Source organism: Manduca sexta, chromosome 25 (genome assembly GCF_014839805.1).
Source record: "Manduca sexta isolate Smith_Timp_Sample1 chromosome 25, JHU_Msex_v1.0, whole genome shotgun sequence".
In the NCBI taxonomy this organism is placed as follows: Eukaryota; Metazoa; Arthropoda; class Insecta; order Lepidoptera; family Sphingidae; genus Manduca; species Manduca sexta.
Window position 1 is genome coordinate 2,344,815 of NC_051139.1, and position 20,426 is coordinate 2,365,240.

General features: G+C 41.6%; 1 protein-coding gene across 9 annotated transcripts in view; it reads left to right on the plus strand.

Moving 5' to 3' along the window:
- LOC115440763 (rho GTPase-activating protein conundrum) overlaps window positions 1–20,426 on the plus strand; it is a 123,482-nt gene that overhangs the window by 88,661 nt on the left and 14,395 nt on the right. For 8 of the 9 annotated variants that reach the window (XM_030165204.2, XM_030165203.2, XM_030165201.2 and 5 more), the window contains one exon: window positions 3,802–4,049. In XM_030165204.2, the coding sequence (XP_030021064.2) occupies window positions 3,802–4,049 (248 nt within the window). The remainder of the gene's footprint in view (window positions 1–3,801; window positions 4,050–20,426) is intronic. The other variant, XM_030165202.2, reaches the window with a different exon arrangement.

Here is a 20,426-nt window from a genome sequence, read left to right on the forward strand (position 1 = left end):
ACTAGTGTAGTTGAGTGATTTAATGAAACATTTGTATTCATTTTGCATTTGCAGTAACCGTTTCGCAAAATAAACGTCTTTATATGTCAGACACTATTTTAAACGACGTTGTACGCTTTTTTTTTACATATATTCCTAAAATACCAATAAATACAGTTGTTTGGTAACTTTTTAACATATTCCAGCTAAGAATTGTAACTAAAAATGGTTTGAAGTTGTGTAAAAATAATATTAGGTCCGAGTGGACCGTGGCATGTTGTTTGTGTTAGAATTGTAATGTGATTAATCAAAAATGTTATTATTTTTTTTAAACGTGTACGTCAACATCACTCCACTGCATCTGATGGCAAGTGCAATGGAGTCGAATAGAATATTGTCTAGCGAGAGATGATTGATGATGATGATTTGATGACCCCTCGGCAGTCGACACAATTATGCCGGCCTGTTTGTACCGACAATAGATAGGTATATATTATTTTTATAAATTATTTATGAAGTATCTACTCACCGAACATATAAAAACAAAGAACAGTTAAACGTGAACCGCTGAGTCAGAGCGAACTAAATTTAGTGTTGTCGGGCGAAATATAAGCATCCTGCCAGTGGTCAGTGCCCACGCTGTTAGCATGTATTGTCATTCTGTTTGTTTTGGAGGAGGCGGTTCACGTGAACCAGAGTTACATGTGATAATTTGTATTCGGTGGTTAACATACGCACACACACAGAGAGGCGCGCACACACACACGCATACACACACACGCACACCCACATAGAGAGAGACACAGACGTTCAAAAACAGCGCGCGCGAAAAAAGGCATAGGGACAAATAGTGCATCTGCTTTTCGCCGCGTGTATTCCGAGTAATGATATAGTAGTGAACAAAGCCGATTACACTCCCCGACCCGGGATTCGAAGCCGAGACCTCAGTGCGGTGGTCGTACTATTACAACGGTGCCTATAAAGCAAGCTATTAAAGTTAAGATCTATGCATCCCACCCTCACCCCCGCTATTATAACACCCGTAAGCCAGGATTACAACTACACCTAGCGGTGTAGTTCGGCTAGTCTCTGGAAATATTTATCTCTTTATAACATGCAACGACAATATTAAAAAATTATAGGTATTTAATAAGAACGATTATTTAAAATAATTTAATCTTAAGTAATATCCGTTGTTGGTAATATCGACAATGATTAAATATCTTGGGACATTGACATTTGCTTTTTGCCTTGTTTTTGCGTAAACTTTGTAGGGCATGTTATTTAGATTATTTAATATTAATAATATTGCTGAGGTTTCAATATTAGATACAAGGCCTCAATACCAGAGCCAAGGCTTAGCCTACTTACCTAAATATGTATTAGTTCAATAATATTACTTTAATACGGGTATAAAAATATAGTACAAATATTCATGCACAGTCCAACTAAACAAATTCAGTCCAGTAGCTAAACAAATTCAAAACTTAAAATTGCTTATACACGTTAAATTTAATTGAAACGTTTTCAATTGTCTTAGTTAACTAACTAGCTAACTTCCATTTGTGTCATTTTTTTATGTAAATAGAAATATTGGTAAGAACACAAAAATGTTCAAAAATTTGAGGTTTTGAGTTAAACTACTTGTGTGGGCGAAAGTACTTTTAAACGGTCTTGACATAAGCCTTTACAAAAAATTAGTAACTACTAACCCCCTTATTCATAGACGTTTTTTATCTAACGACGGAGTAAAGCTGTGATAACAAGTCTGTTTCTCAGTGCTGACGGCATGGTCAGTCTTCTCAGTGCGTAGACATAGGGCCGTTGTGATTGGCTAATATTGAGATGCAACAATAATGGCCAATCACAACGGCCCTATGTCTGTTTCTCAGTGCCGTTGGGCACTAAGAAACAAGCTTGTTATCACAGCTTTACTTCGTCCTTAGATAAAAAACGTTTATGAATAAGGGGGTAACATATCGCACCCTTAGCACTAAAGTGACCGAATCCAATATACATATTCTGTTTTTGTTAAAAGACGTCCTTCTAAAGCATGCTCTATAACCCTATGACGACAAAAAGACAAAATAACAAAAGAGATAAAAAAGAAAATAGTAAAATACTACAATAATTGGGACAATAAATATACCAGATTTAACTAGTCATGCATATCTTGAGCAACGCTTTGTAATTACTTAGTTATACATTGCCCGGTGGACAATGTGGTAAAGGAAGGATCTCATTGGATCCAGTTCACTTCTGAGTCGGTCTGGAAATCTTTAGCGGAGTCCGATCAGCAGTGGACGTTGAAAGGCTTGAAGATTACAACGATGCATGCGATGGATTCTCGTCGATTTTGGTATAAACGAATATGTTTTTGAACCTAAATAAACAGTAATTTTAGGTCTTATTGACCTTATCTCTAAGGACGGTTTTGGAAAGAACAGTAACTATGAAATTTTAGGCCTTGTTTACATTATCTCTAAGGACGGTTTAGAAAGGACACCCGTATTTCACTAAATTAGGTAGATAACAAGTTCCGCTGTCTATTTTGCCTTCAATTTGGATGGGGGCGGAAAATAGTTAACCGAATGTCATGAACGTAAAATTATTTGAGTCAATACTTTATACAGATAGCATGCAATCGTTTTTTGTCTAAATTTATTTAGTTTAAAAGCGCGAATTAAAAATACACAGAATACGGCACGACGTGGATGCAATGAAAAAATCGCATAAGAGCCGCGCATATATGGCGGAGCACTGCGCAGAGTATGTTTTATTGTCAAACTATTATCGACATTGTCTTCATTGAAATAATATTGAAAATCAATTAATAATGTAATGCAATTTATTGTTGTGTTAATGGATTTTGAATATTATTTCAATGATGTCAATGACGCTAATAGATTGACAGTAAATAAATCTCTGTGCTGCGCTCCGCTATATCCGCTCGTTTTTTTGCAGTGACGTGTGTAAAACATTGTCACAAGACTATTATTAAACAAACTAAACATATGTTGAGATAAAAACTTAACACCTGGCAGCTAAACTCAAAATCTTAGTCATTTCTACATGACTTATGAGAAGTTTAAAATAACAGACTTAGCTGAACTATCGTATTGTATGAGTTTTTTGACCTTCGTTTTTTTGAATCCAATTGAAGTTCAAATAAAAAACAATGTTATGAAGTCATGCGGTGGTTGTTATAAAAACATTGCGGATGATGTTTGGACAAAAAATTTTAATGCATCCGCTGATTTGTAAGGACGAAATCATCTGAAGTCTATGCGGATATTTTCATGCTTTTGTTTGTAAATACTGCTGGCAAAGCTTGAAGTGGTAAATGTGGATGCCCTTGGTAATATCTGAAAAGGTGAAATCTAGTTAACGTTGGCTTGTATTTCCCAGAGGGCAAAATGGGTTTTGGTGCAAAGGTATAAGGACTCAGCCCAACTCAAACCGTCCGATCTGTCTAAAGGGCAGTAGCAATAATCTTGTTTATTCCGCGAAAATGCTGCCGTAAAGCTGTTTTTCAGGTTTTTGACAATATTTCCGCGTAATTTTGTATTCATATATACGATTACACGAAATGGTTGCATTTTGTTAAATATACGGTCAATGACAAAGACAAAGTTTTCATGTTTTTTTTTAAGACGAATGATGTGTTACTTGAAAGTCAAATATTGTTGACCATATTTTTTACAACTCAATTAGAGTTCATAATATATTTCATAAATTCACCACAATTTTGTGTTACCTTTTGTCGACAACTTAATCAAAATTGGTTCAGCAATTAACTAGACGTTTCCTTTGTCTATACAGAAGGCGAGCTAGAAACAGAATGGCTACAAGCAGCGGGGTTGGGTTCGCTGGCGGCGCCGTTCCAGGCCGGGCTGGAGGTCACCGAGGCCCAGCTGGGTGAGGCGGTCCGCCCTCTCCCGAGGGAGCAGGCGGCCGCGGTCCGTCGGAGGGTCAGGAGGCTCAACAGAACCGTGAGGAGGAAGCGGGCCGCCTCCCGGGCCAGGAAACCTGATATAAGGGACGTGTTCCGGGATTTGGAGGTCAGTGAGGTATTTAATCATTGTTTTTTCTTTATTTTAACAACTCACACCTTGTTATAGTATTTTTTATTAAAATAGTAAAGGTATTCGATGCTTTAAAATATAATATTAATCAATCTTGTATGGGGTTAATAATAAGTTGTCGAGAAGTGAGAGATTGCACCTATAGATGTTCTTATTATAATAAGTTTTGTAGTTTTTGTCATCGCTACACGAGATATAACAGTGGGCTTACCGTTTCTTCTACGTAATCATTTATTATTCATAAACATTTGCATATTTTAATACCATCTGTTCGTAACTCCAAAACAAAACGCACGAAGTTGTTTTTTAATCATTAAAAAACTGTATCACGAACTAATTGATTTTTTGTTCGATACATTTGTATGACTAATGGTATTCACGTCAGATGCGGTTACCGGTACAATGAAAAGCTTTGTGATTCACTTTACGTATAATAAGTAGGAATTTAATTGCAAATAAAGGTTTCTAGCAGTGGCGAAGGGTGTATAATCCGATTCCTGCCGCTTTTCCTTTCGTAATTGATGTAATATTTAATAATCATTGGAACGATTTGCGGACTGCATTCATGTATATTATTGTACCTATAAACTATGTCGGATTCCCTTATGGAAAATTTCACCCTTCGCGACGATGTCTAGGCAGTGTACCGAAGATGGCCATTCCGAGGTTTGATATAGAATATATTTGATATAGCCTTTGTAGAAGAATTTATGTCTGATAGAATGATAGGCTCGCCTTCCTATCATGGGATGGAACATATTTGGCAAAAAGTAGGTGCCCTGGTTGCACCTCTGTCTATCTCTTTGGGTATAAAAGCGTGATGTGTGTATAGAATAGTTGGCATCTCTTGTGAATACTTACAGAAAGGCTTTACGCAGCACATGAAGCATGATATACCAAGAAAATTATATATTTTGTCTTGTCTTCTTAGTGGAGCCGGGATAGTGTATTATTGATTTTCCTCTATAAAAACAAATTTACGCATCACTTATTCGCGCCGCTGTAGTTTCTCGCTGCGGTTGATTCGGAATTGCACCTTAATAGTTTTGACAGTTTAATATATTTTTTGTTGAAATCATGAACCCTAAACGTGCGTCAGTAATAAATTAAATGTAGCCGCTATTATCTTGAATCTCTGAATCGTAGCTAAATCTATGAATTACATAATAGGTTCTTCAATTCTTTAATAGGTTTTATATAAAAATCGACTATACGCAATAAGGAAATCGAAATAACAAATCAATTTTGGGAATCCATCGTTAGTCACATCTGCATGTTTTGTTGACTCATAAAGAATCAGATACGGTTGTAAGATGAATGAAGATACAATATTTTCCTGTACATTGTTATGCTATTTGCTATTAAAATAAAATATAAAACGTAGGGAGGTATCTACTACATATATTTATTGTAGGAAACTGGGAAGAGTTATATGTTATCAATAAATTATATGCTATTTTCTTGTAATGATATTAATTACACAAAAAATTATAATAATTGAGTATATCTTTTTTTATCTATAAACATCATATTTTATATTTCTAAATTTCGTCACAACCACGCAGTAACAGAATTTACAAATCATGTTACTCATATACCTCGACATCATCTAACCTGTTATCTCAAGCATCTTTGCTACCACGGATACGTAAAAAGCAACATGAAATAACTTTCTTTTATACATTTATATTAATGACAATTATGGCGGTGCCCGTGCTCCGATTTTCTCTCCAATAGAAAACTGCAGTTTTTCTTTCCACAAATAAGCTTTCACGAGTTTCACGATCATGCGCAGTTGTCATTAATGTATTTAGTGATACATTTAATATTTAAATAATAATTATGTTTATTTATAAAAATTATATACCTACAGATGAAATACGTTATGATTTTTTTTAATATGAAATAGGTATAGTTTTGTAGTTTATAATAAGGTTAAAGTAACATAATAAAGACGGAATAATCAACAGTGAAAATGGCTAATTAAATTTTACAAAGTTCGGTACCTATTTTGTTATAACAACCGAACAAGCAATAATGTTTCAATGAATAGCCACTGTTTATTTCCCTGGTGAGAGTGTGTGCATTGTCTAAAAAAAACGTATTAGATGGAGTGTACGTAAATCTCTCCTCATTTACCTCAAAATTCCAGAAATAATATCAAACCAATAATTGGAAATACATACTTACTTAGTGCCATCCTTGGAGTTTAATTTAGTACGGGTTTTGACTCCCATACAACACAACACGTCTGCACCCTACATAAGCTATATAAATCTATCGATTTGATGTAATTGAACTTGTAAAAATTCTCAAATGTTTACGTCATCCATACCATTAATAAATGCAAACGTATTGAATATATTTGTAAATTGGAACCCATTAAAATATCATCCCATTATTAATATTTAACTATCCGTGAGTTATTAGGGACAGAGATAACCAAGTTAGCGTTCGTAGATAACTACCCAATTAGGGTTTAGGGCGTATCGTAAACCACTTTAGATATGGGAGCGAGCGAGCGAATGATTTGAGTGGGAGTGAATGGTTTCGAAGCTGTATTTTATGTGCACGGAATTGTTTCCAATCTGGCTGGTTAGCAACATTATGAGATAGGAATGTTTAAACTATTTCATATATTCCTTGCAATTTTGGTAACATGTCTAGGAGTAGGTATGGCAAAGCTTAAATTGATTTTGTTCTAGTAATTTTCTTTTTCTTCCTGAGCTCTCCTTTAATTTTATTTATTAACCTGACTACTATAATTTAGTCCATGATCAAGGCCACGATGAAAGCCATTTCTAACGCTTAACCACGGCCTCCACGGACACGGTTGTAATTACATAATTACGTTTTCTTCAGAGCATTAACTAATCTAATACACATTTAACGACTTATAAGAAGTACTTTAGACATTCTTTTGTAAAATGATCTGATTTATTACCATCTTCCTTAATTGAATCATCACTCACTCTCATTAAGAATCGATAAATTCATTCACGTGAAATAGTTCGGTGGGGTATCAACACTGGTTGTCTAATTGTTTGTTTATTAGTTTCCGGGCAATGCGTCGGATAAGACCGTTTCATTTCGAACCTATTTGAATATCGTTCTTTTTTTTTATTTGAAACGAGACAATTTTAGGCATCATTTTGTGATTTTACATATTGTGTGGTAATGATTGGTACAACGGACGTTTAAGTTAACACTAATTGCATGCCGTCCGGTTAATTTCATAACGTTGAGTGCGCGTTTCGTTGCCGGCGGGTGCAGTTGTTTACAGTAAACGATGATCTGTGATACGGTGCGATTGAAGGTGTGCGAGAAAGTGGTTAACTGTAAGGGCCTGGCGCTCGTCAGGACGTATTTAGACGCTTTGGTGAGTTGAAATGTTTAGCGTGGAATGTATTTGCATGTAAGTTAACGCCTTGTATGTTGATTATTATAATTATTTTATAATCATTTTCTTTGGAGTGTAAGAACCTGGATAGAATGGTTTTTAGTTTTTGATCGATACAATATTTTTTTAGAAAACAACACGAATAGGTGTATAGCGTTATATTAAAATTCCTAATATGGAAATAGTAAATTGTAGACATTTACGATAATAATATTATTACTTTAACATTATTTTCGTTTTGTTAAATGTAATGTATTATCATGTTTTGAATTTTACCTTACTGGTAATATTTAAAAATATATATCGTAGAGTATTCATTATGGAAACACACGAAAATAGTATAGAGACTGTTTTTTTTTTCTAACTACTTACTACCTAAAGAATGCAGTAGATTTAAAAACAGAGTGAAATTTAGTTGAGGTAATAAAGGCATTCTAATTTATCGTTTGTACTGAATAAAAATTAATTTCTGGCTTAGACAGTGTCCCGCCGACATCTTAATCTTTTCGGAGTGTTTGCCTTCTTCTACAATACTGCTTTTATCTGTAATGTTCATTATATTTTGGGTTCGCTAGATGCGGGCTTTATTTTTTAATTACACACTGGTTTATAAAAAATATGTGTTCTCTGTGTTCTGTAGAAGAAGTCCCTTTTCGTAGACTAAATTCGCGTCTAGAAGTTTTTGTCCACAGAGTATAGACTCAACGAATGGTGTTCGGATACGCCACAGTATAAGCATTGTAAGAGTCTATAGAGGAAGTTGTAAACAAAAAGAACCCATAACAATAACCCGTAGGGGTTACAATTGGATGAATTAAAGACGAATTCTCTTTTATTTAAGTATATACTTGCTATCATACTATGTATAAATAATTTTATATTATAGTCACGCAAAGGCAGTCAATGACAATAACACGTCCATAAGTAGTTTAATTAGTTCATACTTAGAATTTAGGTCATATCCCGCTTATTATAATGGGAAAAATAAATTTTAGTTCATTAATTGGTTCCAATGTTATTTAAATGAGGCTACCAGGACATTTTGTTTTTAATGTTATTATTAGATCAGTTAAAAAATGTCCTCAAAGCTATTTAATAGCAACGGAAATGCATAATATTCTTATATTATAAAACAACCGCGATATAAGTTTCTATGTAAAAAAATAACAAATGCACTCATTGACACATTTCTAAACTCGCTTCGAAAAAGAACTTTGGCTGCAATGTGCAAAGATCAGTTGACGCACGAACCGGTTGGATACAACAAATCGTCACATACACTTGAGAGCGTGACATCGTATTTAGATAAATTCGAACGTAGTGGCCAATAATCCTCGTGTAAATTCCAACTTGATACACCGGTGTCAACTCATTTCAGACATGAGTGATAAGATTGCGCTAGTTTTAGATTTGTTTGTTATTTTAATTTACGTTGATGTTATCTGAGTGATTATGTTTTGATATAAATTACATAATGCAGATATAAATGCAAAGTAATGTTTTTATTTCTGTAAAATTTGATTTTCTAGCCTTAACCTAATAATGTCTAAATGAATGTAATTAAGTGTTTAATTTTTAAATATTTTTTTTTTGCATTGTAAATATAAATAGATTCTTATTTATTATAAATTAATTTTCAATGCATATTAAGTTTTAACAACGACGGTCCTTTCAACCCGATTTCACAGATAAAATCTGTTAATTTAATTTCTCATTGAATAAAACATATATCGAATTTGCATAACTAATCAATCAGTTCGCTCTTTAGAGCGTTAAAACGACCCGAATCATGTCATTAGTGATGGACATCACTATTTGTTTCTCGTCTGCACGTTGTTTATAATTGTTTGTGTAAGTACAGAAAATTAGTTCCGCAAAAACAATGTTAAGTTGTTTTTTTGTTCTCATGTTTTATAACACTCATATTCAAAACAGTAAATGAGATACAATAGCTGTTAAGTCAAAACATTGCAAAAACATCTGCCAGTTGGTTATAAGTTATCACGACTTCCATGAACAACATAATGCGAACGCAATGGTAGATTCACTACTGATCTCGGAAGAGAATAGACAATGTAATGATGAGGAACAATGTTTTTAGCTCCGATTATAGCATCATTCTTAATGTGTTATGCGGAACAGCAAAGGTTTGACTTTATGACTGATTTACATGATAGTTGTAACTTGATCAAGCGGCTTGATTCAAGCCAATCCTTTTTGTTTATAATTCATTTTAATTCAAATTATAAATTGCAGTCAACATGCAGGCCTAGAATATAATATATATTATATTATTTATAACAACGCCAAACTCAAACTCGAAGACTTATAAATGTGAGAAATATCAACCAATCAATGATTCAGGATACAGAAAATAATTATATTATAATGTTAAAATTAAACTATTTTTCCCGGTGATCACGAAAGCTGGAGTCTTCGAAACGTCGGGAGAAAATTAAAACATTAAAGCCGCGATAAAATCCGAAAAATAGTTTAGTTTTAATGTCTAACATTCGCGTAAACATAAGAAATCATTATATTATAATGCTTAAAAAACATTGATAAGTATTGTTACTCATGTTACGTACATTAATATTCATCTGTAATGATGCGTGCAGGAAGTGTGGAGTGTTTATTGTTTTCCACCAGTTTAAAGCGTCCAAGGCAACTGAGTTACCGGCCGCTGAGATTGTACGGCCAGTAATTACCACTACGGTGTATATTTTGAAATTATCGAAAATATCATTTGGAAAATCGTGATGTTTGATTCCAAAGCGTATGATTTGACATTCTCTACATTGAAATAAAACAAAGAAAGACTTTGTTGTTCTTTGATTTTTTATGAAAAGGCTAGATTTTGGTCAGTCTTCAATATTATACTATAAGCCTAGCGTCTAGTTTAAACGTGCTCAATAAATCTTTGCGCTTACTTTTTAAACTTTAGATTCTGAATAAACATTTCCTACTTCAAATATGTATTTAACACAAACATCTTAAATATAATATAGCCAATTGCAACAATGGATATCTGTACCAATCTTCATCCTCATAGTTATACTTTAGGTCTCGTCCCAGTAGTTCTAAGACTTCCATCTTGCCTAGAACCCGTCGATAACATACGATAAACCCGTCTGGAACAACTAGTTGTACAAGGACGCGGTGTCACCCTACACGCGTGTTCACGGCCACTGAATGTCACGTTCATGAGTCGGAGGAAGTGACAGCGATCGGTTCCGTAACTCGACTTGTGTGTCACTCGCGCCGTACCGGTTCCTTCAGGGTTGTCCGGTGGACGCTGTGCAATGTGCATCTATGTTTACCGGGAACAGCTTTTTCATAACCCTATCGTTGGTATATTTCGATTGTGTTTTAAGTAATGTTATTCCAAATTTGAAATATAATTAAACGATAATAAATTACATAGTTGACACTGGCAGATGCGCAAACCGCAATTTGTCAAAGAGAAAAAAAAATACATAGTCCTGCGATTTTTTATGTCTTTGGATTGGGAGGTAATTTTAAATTAATTTAGAAATGGAACGTGAATAATTTGATACGCATAACTATGGACGTACAGACTAGGCTGTATGGCTGAGAGCCTTTGCCTTCTCCTTAAGGAGTAAATCAAACCGAAAAAAAAAAAAAACTATGGACGTACTCTATTTTATTACCAAACGCACATCTAAACTATTTCCAGTTGTAATTTGCACATTATTTTCTATATTCTGTATAGACGGTGACAACCGCATTAATGTCCATACAACACATCCTCGGAACGTAACAACCGCAGAGTAATCGTCTGTCCGATTAGCCGCTCATTTACTAGCGTTCATTACGAGTATCGCATCTTATGGGCTGTGGAAATTTCCTACGTATAGAAATAAGAGTTTAAATCTTAAATCGGTAGTTGTAAAGTCTCTATTGCAATATCAGATGTCCTATGTCCAGTATTGGTAATTACAGGAACTTTAGTATAGAGGTTAGATACGGGATAAATTATTGTGTTGCTCAGACGTTACTATTCATACTACTGTTAAATACGAAAAACTTCTATATAACCTACAAAATACCTGTTTATTTTATTGAATGACTAAAACTGCTAAGGAAATATATAAAATCGGTTTATTTTTATTATACGTATATTTTTATTTAGGTATGTACTCATCCTATTCTGTGATTTCGTACTTATCCTATTTGGGACTGTAAAATGTCCACAATCATATTCATAATAATTAGAGGTAATATAATTGAAGTAATTAATTATAACTAATCTATTAAGTGATTACCTACCTATAGATTGAACAGCTGACGAATTAATGCATCCGATTGTAAATTTGCTGTATTGTTTAGGTTGTTAAGGACCGTTTTTCTACATTGAAAGGCAAAAGAATCATAAACTTACATCATTGAATATCAAAACACAAAGGTTGATTACACCACACGTTACCAAATACGGAGAAATTTCATCGACATTTGGAATATTCATTAATCTATTAGCTTTCTCTGAATATTACGTAAGATGCGGGGGACAGATGATACGTAATCAGTTTCACTTTTTACGAGCTATGACACAAAAAACTAAATTGTTTACCTTGGGAACTCCATTGTTGCTAAATTTAGGTTATGTTTGGGAAAATAAAAATTAAATTTTTACTATTGTGTAAATAAAATTTTGTTTACGATAGTGAAGGTATTTTTGTTTTGTAGTATTGATATCCATATTTTAATTTAATATCTATTGGGTAGCCGGAGTTTGCATACGAACAATTTCTTTTTCAGTGATAATCGATGTTCATATTAATATTTAATTTCTTGTTTATTTAAATCATCCATGTAAACGTTATTTGATAGTGTTTATCGTGTTGCGATAGAGCTCTTAAATAACGTAAGGTTGAAAACATTTCCATATATCAGAACCATTAAGGTTTAAACTCAGTTAAAACTCATCTGATTGCTTGTTGTTTCAATTAAATTTGATGTCATGGCTTGTTTTAGACGTGTCTCGGCTTTAATCAAAGCAGTTTTGATTAGACTTGTGGCTCAATTAGTCCAAGAGCTCATTTACTCGCGGAATAAAACCCTTGCCTTGATGTAGTCAATTCGAAAAATTGCCTAAATAATAGACAGTGGTTTGGAATCGAGATCACTATTCGCTAGCTTATTTTCATATTGCCTAATAAATCGTTTTCTGTCTAATAGTTATTTTTAGACGACACATGTTTATAGTAAATTATCAAACTGATTTAATAAGTAGGTTTGTGTGGGGCGTAGGATCGGCACAGGACGCCTTTCCGTCCCCACAATGAGTGCTGGATTGCGTGAGGGGAAGTGGCAATGCCAATTAATAAGGCCCGGGAGGTTTTATAGCGTATATTCACTATTCACACGTAAAATGATACAATGATCCGGCGGACACACAGTAGCGGCGTACGTTTCGCAGTGCGGCGTGAGCGGTGCAGCATGCACGTCGCTCTCCTTTCTTGCACTGTTTTTCCTGGCTGGAACACTTCAGGGCTTCTTGTTTTCTTCCTTTTCTTGACTCGAACTGAACTTGCTGGAACTCGAACTGCCGAATGCCAAAATTGCATTCGCTTATATATAACCCGGCTATCCCGTAGGAGAGCCGCCAAAATAGAGCCTTTTGCAGCCTCATTTTCACTTCCTAGCTATCACTATTTTATAAATAAAAGTTGGACCTCTGGAGTCCCCTATGTGAAATTTACACGGTTTTATAGATAAATCAATTGCCTATAACTATACATAAAAATAATACGCCTGTGTGCGATACGAAAAAGTTACAATAACAAAACACAAGAAATTTGTCTACAGACGACGCACAAAAGGCCTTAAAGACGCTATTTACTTTGATATGAACTTATATACAATACCCATGTTTACGGCATGGGGTAGGCAAAAGCAAAACTATATCTACGTAAAGTTTCTACACTGTCACTTCAATATCTCGGTCGTGAGATCGCTTTATAACGCACCACTAAAAACAGTCACACACACGTGCGCGGGCGCATTGTCCGTCCCTCTCTCTGGTGTGTCGTTTCGCTCGACACACCTACTGCGCATGCGTGAATGCGCTGTCTCGCTCTTTTCGTGTGTGCGTCCTGCACATTCTCCCGCCGTGTATCGCCCAGCGTCCAGGGGGCGATACATTATGTAGACGTGCAGGACGTGCTCGCCGCCGATTGCGGCGCCGCCTCTTCGTTGCCGCTGCCTCGTCGCTCGGGTGCCGCAGGGTGCAGGAGGACGATTTTCTTCACGGGGCGTCGTAGCACGCCTCCCCGCGTGGCTACGTCCACTGTGCGCGTCACGCCGTCAGGTCCCGGATGCGTAGCACAGATGCGGCCACGCACCCAAGTGTTTCGTGGGAGCGTCCCGTCCACGATGCGCACGACGTCGCCGATGTGTAGCTCTGGTCCCTTGCTGCGGGGCTCCCGCCGGTTGCGGAGCTCGGGAAGGTACTCTCGTAACCAGCGGGTCCAGAAAGCGTCGGCCAGCTGCTGCGACGCTCGAAGGTCGGCATGCGTGCCGTAGCCGTGTTCGGCTGGAAAATTAGGTGCGGCGAGTGGGCCCTGACAGCCCAACAGAAGGTGGTTAGGCGTCAGGGCCTCCGGATCTTCGGGGTTCACCGACACATGAGTCAGTGGGCGGCTGTTGACTGTGAACTCCACCTCGGCGAGTAGCGTCGACAGCGTCTCTTCATGTGGCCTCTGCTCGTGAAGCACCGTCGTCAGCGCGGTCTTGACCGACCGCACGAGCCGTTCCCAGGCGCCACCCATGAATGGTGCGCCCGGAGGGATGAAACGCCATCTAATCGCCCTCCGCGACGCCTCTTGTTCGGCGCCAGCGAGGAGGGTGTTGCGCAGCTCCTTTTTCTGCGCCGTGGAAGTTTGTCCCGTTGTCGGACCAGATCTCGGCGGGGCTCCCGCGGCGTGCTGTCATGCGCCGCAGAGCCATGATCGCTCCTTGTGTACTCAGGAGTGCACCACTTCGAGATGCACCGCCCGCACTGTTAGGCATGTGAAGAGAGCGACATACCTTTTTTGACTACTCCGGCCCACGGTGACTGTGAGCGGGCCGAAATAGTCCAAACCGGTGTATGTAAACGGCCGGTGATGATGCGCCAGTCGACAGGGAGGCAAGTCTCCCGTTATCGGTTGCGGTGGTGGAGTGGCTGCCCTCTGGCGGCACTTGACGCAGCTCCTGACCACCGTCTTGACCGTCGGGCGCAGTCGAATGACCCATTTATACTGCCGACAGTAATTGACGACGCTCTCCACGCCTGCATGGTGGAGTTGTGTGTGGACATGTTCCACCCACAGTTTCGTTGCCCGATGTTCGCCATCGACGATCGGAGGGTTCTTTGTTGCGGCGCTTACTCCCGTGGCGGCTGAAATTCTGCTGTCGAGGCAAATGAGTTCGTTAATAAATGTTATACTCAAAGCGTACAACCTGCTTTCTTTTTTGACACGGGTTTTCCTTTTTCGAGTGAGCGTAGTTCTTCCTCGAAGGCGGCCTCCTGACTCGCCTTTATGATTATGCGCTCGGCCTCTTCTTGCAACTCGGCTGGGAGCGTCACGAATCGCTCCTCCGGTGCTTGTACGACTCGTTTCGCCGCATTTTTCGCGGCTTCGTTGCGCCTCCAATCCGGATTCTCGCTTGCGGCCGCCTTGGTCCTCTTGTAATGGACCGTGTTGACGCGTTGTTTGAAGTGTTGTACTGCTTGTAGTACGCGGGCGGCAGCTCTAACGTAGCGATTCCAATTTGAGAATCGATTCACGTCGGGCAGGACTTCCTTGTACTGTTTCTCCCGACGCTCTGTAATAGTGTTCACTCTTTCCTCACCCGTGTCGATGCTCAGCTGTGTTTTCTCCGCAGGCCATAGTTCGGGCGGGTCGCGGAGGAACTCTGGTCCGTTGAACCACCTGTGTTCCCGCGTGAAGTTGTCGGGAACGTCGCGCGTAGCGTCGTCGGCAACGTTGTAGCGTGTAGGCACCCATCTCCATTGATTCGCCTGTGTGTGTTCTTCTATCGCGGCGATTCGATGCGCTACGTAGGGCTTGTACGACCTGGCTCCCGTTCTGATCCAGCACAGTGTTGTCTTGCTGTCGGTCCAGTAGGTCGTGGATTCTGGCTGCCTGGAGTGCTCCTGTGTCACACTCGCAGCCATCCGTGCGCCGAGTACAGCTGCCTGTAGTTCGCCGTGGTATGGAGGTTAATTTGAGTGGAGCTACCTTTGCCTTGGCCGCCAGTAACGTGACTGTGACTCGTCCGTCGTCGTCCTCGGCGCGCCAGTAGAGCGCGGTCGCGTAGGCTGACTCGCTGGCGTCGGTGAACACGTGGAGTTGGAGTTTTCTCGCTCGGGAGTAGCCGGGATAGCAGCGCGGCACTGTTACGCCGCTGAGTTGCTTCAAATGGGTGAGCCAGTTCACCCAGGCGGCGGACAGTTCGTCGTCGATCGGGTCGTCCCAATCGGTGCCGCGTCGCCACACCTCCTGTAATAGCTGTTTAGCCCGCACAGTTATCGGCGATACCAACCCTAGAGGATCAAACAACGACATTACTATTTTCAATGCTTCTCTCTTCGTGGGTGCTTCTCGCCTCAGTAGGTTCGACGGTATGCGGGCCAAGTCTAGGTTGAACGCCAACCTGTCTTCTTGCGGCCTCCAAATAAGGCCTAGGACTCGTTCAGTCCTTTCTATTTCCACCGCTTCGGTTGCATTGGGCGATTCGCCGAGCGCCTTCAACACCGCGGGCGAGTTACTCGTCCACTTCCTTAATTCAAAGTGAGCTTCTCTGTGTATGTTACGCACCTGAGTAGCGATTGTTATCGCCCTGTGTTCATCTTCATAGCTGTCGAGGTAGTCGTCCATGTAGTGTTTCTTCTTGATCGCCTCGACAGCCTCAGGATGCGTGTGTCGGTGTCTCTCCGCGTTGCGATTCATGACGTATATCGCCGTCGCAGGAGAGCACGATGCGCCAAAGATTAATACCTTCATTCGGTACACCTCTGGCGGCCGGCTATCTCGGCGGTTTCCCCGCCAGAGGTAGCGCAGTGCGTCGCGATCTTCCTCGCGTAGTCCCACCTGCATGAACATCTCCGTGATGTCCGCTGTTACAGCGACGGATGTTCCCGGAATCTTAATAACACTGCGGGAAGAGGCTGTAACAAATCCGGCCCTGTTAATAGATTCTCATTCAAAGTCGTACCTTTTGTTTTGGCTGCTGCGTCGTGTACAACTCGCAATTTGTCGGGCTTTAGAGCGTTTACGACTGCGAAATGCGGCAAGTACCACGTCCTTGTGGTGTGGGACGCGGCGCTATTTCCGCGTAGCCCTTCTTGACTAGGGCCTCCATGTGCTCTTCATACCTTCTTTAAGGTCGGGATTCTTGTCCAACTTGTTTTCTATGTTGTGCAGCCTTTTCAGCGTGTTTTCATAGTTATTCGGCAATTCCACGCTGTCCGATTTCCACAACAGGGCCGTCTGATATCTTCCCTCCGGCGATCTCTCCGTATGTTCGTTCAGTATCTTGAACGCCTTCTCGCCGGGGTCGTTCTTGGGCCTGCGGGGGGTCTATAAATAGGGTTGTCGGATGTTATAAAATCTCGCAAAGTTCCTCTGTGCGTTCGTCGGTCGTGGTTTGACCGACGAAATTCACTCTGTGTCCCAGAGTCCGAGTCCGGCTTCCATGTATCACCCAACCGAGCGGCGTGAGTGATGCGACCGGTTGATGTCTCCTACCTGACCGTGTTTTCGTGGCGAGGAGGAGATGCCAGTTATCCTGGCCTATGAGGATTCGGGGTTTCGCCTCTTCCGCTCGTTTAGCGGACAGTAGGCCCTTCAGGTGTCCGCAATCCCGTATCGCCTCGTCCGGGATGCGCTGCGCCGCCAACTGGAGATTGTCGACGGTGCGTGCTTCGATGCGAAGTCGTCCCCGGCTTCCTTCAATATTAAACTTGACGCGCCGAGAATTGTTGCGTGTCTTCCTCTCCCCGTCGTACGTTGCTATGTGGAGTGGTTCGTCCGGTCCTTCCGCGCCGATATCTCGAGCGAGTTCGTCGTCGATGAGGCTCACCGTCGATCCGTCGTCGAGTAAGGCGAAAGTGCGAGCCACTCCCGCCGGTCCTGAAATGCACACTGGGGCTATTTTTAAAAAGGACATCTGCGGGATCCATGTTGAGTTCACTGCCTCGTTCACTGCTTCGCCGGGTGCGTCGGTGATCTTATTTTTTCGCTCCGAGTGCAGCAAGCGGTGATGTAGATACTTGCACCCGTTGATGTCGCATTTCTTCGGCTTGCATGTGTGTTGTTTGTTCCTGAATTTCAAACATCTGAAACATAGTCTGTGCTTCTTTGCGATGTCCCACCGCGCGTCTATGGCGGCGTCGCGGAAGCGAACGCAGTCACTCATCGAGTGCGTTTCTTTGTTACACACACTGCATGTCGACCGTTTATCTGCCACAGTCGTGTACCCGCTACCGGCGTGTTGTTCGCCGCCGCCGAATCTTGCCGGCGAAGCCTTGTCCGAAATGACTTCAGGCGTCGCGAACGGGCTGCAGAAATCGGCTTCTCTTCTTATGAAGCGACAAAACTTTAATAAATCGGGCTCACCTCTATGCTGTGCGGCGGCGAACTCGTACCACTGTCTTTTCAACGTCGGAGTTAGCTTCTCCATAACTGCCTTAGTTACCTCCGGGTTGTAGAGGTAGAAGGCACAGTCGAGCGCTTGTAGTGTGCCCACGATGTTTTCTATCTTCGTGGCGAATGTGCATATGTCTCTCGGCGTATCTGTAAGACGGGGTAGCGCGCGTAGGCGCTCTATTTCGGCTAATGCGATTGAGTCCGGGCGCCCAAAGCGCGTTTCCAGACTCTTTAACACGGTGTTCGGGTCGGCGTTGGTTATAAGCAGTCCTTGTACTGCTTCCTTGGCGATGCCCCGGAGGCTACGGCGTAGCCGGGACATGTTTTCCAACGTCGTGAAGTGGCTCATGGACTCTATGTAGGCCGCTCTATATGTGAGCCAATCGTGATGATCACCGTTGAACGTAGGCAACCTCTGTGTACCTTAAAGCAGTTGCCTATGCTGTGCGGCTTGCACAGCTTGTGTTATGGCGGACGCGAGTTCTTGATACTCCGTCCTCGGTCGCGATGCGACCAACGCGCCGTCTTGCACTTGTTGCGGGTTCGGCGTTGATTGCGGCTGCTGCGAAGCTGAGTTGTCTCGTAGCCAGGCTGCTACGACGGGCGGCGGTTGCTTCGTAGCGCGGTGTTCGTCGCTCCGTGCGGCGATTACAGGCGGCGGCTGCGTAGCTTGTTGAGTTCGTTGCCACGATGCGGCTTCAATCGTTGGCACTTCAGGCTGCGCAGTCGGGTTCACTGAAAATGGCATAAAACGGACGGATTATTTGTTTCGGGCGTTGTGACGGGATGCGTCGGCGGGTGCACGGCACTGGCTCCCGCCGGTACAGTCGCCGGGTTGTCCCATGATACGGCAGCGATCACTGGGTCCGATGACTGTATAGGGGCTTGCTTTCCCGTCGCAACATCGGTCGGTCGGCTCTCGATCGCGAGTAATTGGCTAGTTTGAACCCAGCTATGTACTCGGCAATCTTGTCCGGCCTCCGTTATGACGGATTCGAGGTCGTCCTCGCTATCCTCCGCCTCGATTTCAGCTAGCTTGGCGGCCGCTAGCTCTATTTTCAGTGCGGTGAGTTCAGCCCTGGCCTGTGCCAGGCGGCGTGCCCTTGAAGCGTTTAGTTGACGACGCTGCTTTGCTTCGGGCTCGCTCTTGCGTCGATTGTTCCGTTGCGGCGGCAGGTCGCTCCTCCGCAGCGGTGCAAGGCGCGGTTTCCCGAAGCGTAGCGGTGTGTGTCGCTGTGCTCTCGGCGATTGTTTCTTCGGTTGCTTCAGTTGTTCCGGTGACGGTCGCCGACGTCGCTGTAGCGGACGTCGCTGTCGCCGAAGTCGCTGTCGCCGAAGTCGCTGTCGCCGAGGTTGCTGTAACAGACGCTGATTCCGCCCGCCTCCCGGTGGACCTTGTAACTGGCATCCTTCCCGCTCACGTTAATCCGGCTCACGAAGGACCAAAATGGGGCGTAGGATCGGCACAGGACGCCTTTCCGTCCCCACAATGAGTGCTGGATTGCGTGAGGGGAAGTGGCAATGCCAATTAATAAGGCCCGGGAGGTTTTATAACGTATATTCACTATTCACACGTAAATGATACAATGATCCGGCGGACACACAGTAGCGGCGTACGTTTCGCAGTGCGGCGTGAGCGGTGCAGCATGCACGTCGCTCTCCTTTTCTTGCACTGTTTTTCCTGGCTGGAACACTTCAGGGCTTCTTGTTTTCTTCCTTTTCTTGACTCGAACTGAACTTGCTGGAACTCGAACTGCCGAATGCCAAAATTGCATTCGCTTATATATAACCCGGCTATCCTGTAGGAGAGCCGCCAAAAATAGAGCCTTTTTGCAGCCTCATTTTCACTTCCTAGCTATCACTATTTTATAAATAAAAGTTGGACCTCTGGAGTCCCCTATGTGAAATTTACACGGTTTTATAGATAAATCAATTACCTATAACTATACATAAAAATAATACGCCTATGTGCGATACGAAAAAGTTACAATAACAAAACACAAGAAATTTGTCTACAGACGACGCACAAAGGCCTTAAAAACGCTATTTACTTTGATATGAACTTATATACAATACCCATGTTTACGGCATGGGGTAGGCAAAAGCAAAACTATATCTACGTAAAGTTTCTACACTGTCACTTCAATATCTCGGTCGTGAGATCGCTTTATAACGCACCACTAAAAACAGTCACACACACGTGCGCGGGCGCATTGTCCGTCCCTCTCTGTGTGTCGTTTCGCTCGACACACCTACTGCGCATGCGTGAATGCGCTGTCTCGCTCTTTTCGTGTGTGCGTCCTGCAC